Source organism: Trachymyrmex cornetzi, unplaced genomic scaffold (genome assembly GCF_001594075.2).
Source record: "Trachymyrmex cornetzi isolate Tcor2-1 unplaced genomic scaffold, Tcor1.1 scaffold313, whole genome shotgun sequence".
In the NCBI taxonomy this organism is placed as follows: Eukaryota; Metazoa; Arthropoda; class Insecta; order Hymenoptera; family Formicidae; genus Trachymyrmex; species Trachymyrmex cornetzi.
In genome coordinates, this window is record NW_017297828.1 from 513,638 (window position 1) to 518,546 (window position 4,909).

Below are 4,909 nucleotides of genomic sequence, written 5' to 3' on the forward strand. Positions count from 1 at the left end.
GAGATTCTATGTTAAACGTTTCAACTTTGAAGTGGAATATCTCGATTTTTAATCCCGCAACGAGTACTGAGCTTCAAAGTATATATGTTCAGAACACTGAAACAAGCTTATTCTGTAATAGCGTTTTCGGCCCGATCGGGTTTGCACCAACCTGGGTTGGATTAATCTTTCCTATTGGTTGATGTCACACGCTCTACCAATAGGAGAGCGCAAAACGCCATTAATCCAACCCAGGTTGATGCAAACCCGGTCGGGCCGAAAACGCTATAAGTTTCAGAAAAATCTAAAGAAAATGGATTTTTCGGAGAACGTCCTTAACATTTGATAAACGACAAGGATGAAATGATTCCACGAGCGTTATGAGCGTTGGCTGCTTTCCTTTTAGGAGATACAAATCGACACAGTATAACACACTCGAACACAGTTTGCCACACTTAAATGGAACGCCATAATGTGTATCGTGTGTACGAACTATTAATACCTAACCTTAAAAGATTCGAATTTTAACCTTAACGAATACACGAGATCCGATTATTTCTTTAAGATGAATGCAATAATGAATATTCTGATGGAAAATAGCAGTAGTAGTAGTAGCAGTAGCAGCAGCAGTAGTAGTAGCAGCATTACTAGTAGTAGTGAATATGAATTTTCAACTGATGATAATCATGATATTCTGTTTCCAATCCTACAAATGCTGCTAGCTGGTCGTAAAAGGAATCGCGTAGAAAACTACATCGAAGTTGTACATAGTTGGACGGATACAGAATTCAAAGAACACTTGAGATTGCATCGTAATGTTGCCATAACATTAATTGGTACATATATGGAAATTATTTCTTATAGATTACTACATTTTCTTATTTTAACAAATGTTATGACATATTTCATGAATGTGTATATGTCAATAGGATAATTTCACAGTTACAGTTAGTACAGAATGATGAGAAATTATGACTGATATATCTAAATAAGATAAAGATAAAGATAAAATTAGTAAATTACACGATTACCTTCCTTTTGCAGTTATTTCACACCTTTACAGAATAAGACTTTCTTGCTTTTGATATTTATGAAATATATGTGTAATTTTTGTAATCTTGAATATCAAATAGATAATTATTTCTTACTATTATTATTCTTATCAATTTATTCGCTTCATAAACTTTCTTTATCATTTTTTATTTGAATTTGCAGATGAACTTGCAGAAAGTGGAATTTTGCCATCACATTCATTTGGTCGACCAAAGATATCCGCAGAATGGAGTTTATTTATCACATTATGGTTTCTAGCTAACACTGAACCGTATCGCACTTTATCGGATAGATTTGATGTGTCCATATCATCAATATTTCGCGTGATTCGGCGAGTAATTACTTGGATTCTAACTAAATTAGATAATATAATCAAGTGGCCAGAAGGAGAATCATTGATTGCAGCAGCTCAAGGCTTTCAAAATAAAAGAGGAATTCGAAATTGTATTGGGGCGATTGATGGCTCCCATATTACCATTCTACAGCCACAAGAAAATGCTGCTCTGATTATTGTAATCGGAAAAAAAATTACTAGATAATATTACAAGCAATTGTTACAGCTGATATGCGATTTACAAATATTTATTGTGGTGAACCTGGATCATCCACAATGCCAGGGTATTACGGCGATCAAGTCTTCATTGGGAATCACAAAATAATAAGAATAGAATATTTCCGAACAGAACGTTTATATTAGGTGATTCTGCATATCCGTCCTTGTCTTGGTTAGTACCACCGTTTAGAAATAATGGTCAACTCACAGCACAGCAAATTGAGTTTAATTTTCTTCATTCATCTACACGTATGGCAATAGAAAAGGCTTTTGGTGTATTGAAAGGACGCTTTCGACGCTTAAAATTTTTTAATGAGTATCAAGATATTCAATTTATAATTGAAGTAGTTATTGCGTGCTGTATTTTACATAATATATGCATTGCTGCTTTTGATGACGGCATGGATTTATATGATGAAGATAGCGGTTTAGATAATAATATAAATGTAAGAGAAAATGGAAATGAAGAAAATGGTAACGACCGAAGATCGAGTTTATTTTATGAAATGTTTCCACAATGAATATTTATATAATATAATATCACATCTCATATGTATATTCATAAATAACTTTTATTTGTACTTTGCATACTTTGTCCACGTACCTTTTAAACTTTACTACGAAAAATGTAACTCAATGTATTTGCTTAAAATAAAAAAAACACATACATTTATGCAAATACAAAGTCGTTATATAGTATATATCACATAAGGGATTGTCTTCTTTGTACGACTTTTGACAAAACAAAATTATATTGATTAAACTAATAATTCTTATTATTGAAATGAGATCGCTCTAAAAACTCTTATACATTTACTAACGACATGTAACTTTTAATAATATAACTAAAATATCTTAGAAAATTGTTTTAGTCTAAAACAAATATATATTTCTTTAAATTCAACTTGGTGTATAGGAACTCTTTCAGAAACTCATATAAACTCATAAACTTTCCAATTAAATAATGACTTTTAAATACTAAAATAAAAAGGAATCTGTTTAAAAAGTTTTAAATTACAAATATATTGCGTTCTATTAAATTTTACGTAACTTTTAATTAAAGTAATAAAAAAAATAATTTTAATAAACAGTACTTTTCTTATTTTTTAAATGAGAGCATATCATTCATAGAAAATAGATGTTTTGAGTCTACCAATTCTTTCAATAATTGGCATTTTTCATTTTCAATTCTCATTCGTTCTCTGTGCCTCTCTTCTTTCTTTTCCATTTTTCGCTTTACTACCGCTTCTTTCCATAATAACTGTTTTTCTTTTAATTGTAATCTCTCATCTATTCTCTTTAGTTTTTCATCGTCTTTCTGATTTTTTATAGCTAATACTTTTAGATGTTCCAACCACTGTTTTTCTAGTTCCAGTTTAGTCTTGGCAACATATGTTGCAGATCCAGGTCGACTTTTTTTTCTTTCTTTAGAAAGTGGTGTTTCAGAAACTATATCAGAAGATGTTTCAGAAGATGCTGCAGAAGATGCCATATTTAATAACTCTTGCTGACATTCAATTCTTGAAAGTTTTGTTGGTAATGATTCAGATGTAGATGATATCGCTTGTTTTCTTTTTGTTGCTGTCGATATTTGTTTATCAGATTCGACGAATGAAGATGATTGTCTTTTGCTCCCAAAAAATGAAGAACCGATTATGTGATTGCAATTAATATTTTTTCGGTGTCCAAACATTTCTTGCATTTCATTAAAATAAGCAAATGTCATTGGACTTCTTCCTGATTTAGAATTGTTGTCGACACATTCTTTATATTTCTTTAACAGTGCATTAAATTTCCATCTGGTGTGATCAGCAGTCACCTGAAATAATATTCATTAGTTAAATTTTATACCGTATCGAGAATTTCAGATTCATTAACTTATAAAAAGTAATTATACATACCTCATATCCTAATGTTCGTAAATCTTTCGCAAGATTCTGCCAGAAGTGTTTGTGTTTTCTAACATTTTCTTTATCAGGTTGTATAGTATGATATACAGTTAATAAACCTAATATAGCATTATGGTTCCACTGGAATGCTGCAATACATATATTACATGACATATATAATCTGAATATATACCTTATTGCTATCAATTTATGATACTTATTATAATTATAATTTATAATAAATTTAATTTATAATAAAGATGCGAAATAATAACTGTGACTATCATTCGAAAATATATCGTAGCCAACAATGTTATTCAAATGATTTCAATGATCACAAACAATGTTATATAGTATGTTTTCTTTTTTGACATTGTTTATCTTTTTGACATTCAACGAACGATAAAGATAAATTGATATTTGTGTCAAATATATCCTCTAAAAGGAAAGCAAACATATTTGCAACAAAGATAAATATATGTATGTATATATATATATATATATATGCAAGATATTTATATACATACATATTTACAATTATATTTTTTAAGAATGATTTCTAATCACTTTTTGAAAAAGTCAAAATTATTCAACTCTGAAAGCAGAATAAAATTCGCTGTTTTTAGAGTTGAATGATCTTGACTTTTCTAAAGAGGGATTAGAGTCATTCTTAAAAAATAAAATTTTACTCTAAAAAATTTAAGGTTAAGGGAAGATTCAAATATACTTACGTTCATCTTTTCCAACCTTGTTAAGCGGCTCGCACTTATGATTCCTAAACGCCTCTGCATCAACAAAAATGCCGTCACAAGTGGCACAAATGAAATTAGAATCGAAATCCTATACAAATAATAAGAAAAGTTAACCTCAATAAATTATTAATGTAATAAAAGTTAAAAAATCTTAATATACAATTGTTTTCTTATTTATTCTTAATATAAATTGTAAGTGTATAATACTTGCCATTGTAATGTTTTATTAACATTCGTCTAAATACCGAGACTGGCCGAGCAAAGAAAACAGAATAAAATGGTGGAAATTGGTTTGCGGGTGCGTTCTAATATCACTTAATTCATAAAATCACACTTGAACAGACTCGAAACACACTCTGACTTTCCTCCCGAGCAGAGGCGAAGTGTGTCGATTGAGTTTGAACAAAATTGTAAATGGAAAGCGACGTGTGTCGATTTGTGTCAAGTGTGTCGACTGTGTCTCCTAAAAGGAAAGCAGCCGTTAAGTGAAACGCAGCCCGAATACGCTATTAGATGACTCAGTGTTGCCAGATAGGGGTTTTTCCCTCTAGATTTAGGGGTTTTTTGGCCCTTCGGGGCGAGATTTAGGGGGAAGAACTTTCCGGGGGGAGTTTTAGGGAGATTTAAACAATTTGGGGGATTTTTTGGGGGGATTTTTGCGGGGTTGTCGGTAAAGCTTACGG

General features: G+C 30.9%; 2 protein-coding genes across 2 annotated transcripts in view; one reads left to right on the plus strand and one right to left on the minus strand.

Moving 5' to 3' along the window:
• Positions 1-396: 396 nt before the first annotated feature.
• Positions 397-2,180, plus strand: LOC108762644 (uncharacterized). The gene is made up of 2 exons (XM_018509718.1): positions 397-815; positions 1,195-2,180. The coding sequence occupies exons 1-2, from the start codon at positions 545-547 to the stop codon at positions 1,569-1,571; spliced, it is 648 nt and encodes a 215-aa protein (XP_018365220.1). The 5' UTR covers positions 397-544; the 3' UTR covers positions 1,572-2,180.
• Positions 2,181-2,684: 504 nt separating this feature from the next.
• LOC108762628 (uncharacterized) overlaps positions 2,685-4,909 on the minus strand; it is a 4,227-nt gene continuing 2,002 nt past the window's right edge. Inside the window, exons 2-4 of the mRNA XM_018509699.1 lie at positions 4,206-4,314; positions 3,487-3,623; positions 2,685-3,404 (exon numbers count right to left, since the gene is read on the minus strand). Of these exons, the coding sequence (XP_018365201.1) occupies positions 2,685-3,404; positions 3,487-3,623; positions 4,206-4,314 (966 nt within the window). The remainder of the gene's footprint in view (positions 3,405-3,486; positions 3,624-4,205; positions 4,315-4,909) is intronic.

What these genes read in the sequence shown, in the direction of transcription:
- LOC108762644 (XM_018509718.1), top strand. Translation starts at nt 545, where the DNA reads ATGAATGCAATAATGAATATTCTGATGGAAAATAGCAGTAGTAGTAGT. An exon ending in TGTTGCCATAACATTAATTG is followed by an intron (nt 816 to 1,194) that starts GTACATATATGG and finishes TTGAATTTGCAG; the next exon opens with ATGAACTTGCAGAAAGTGGA.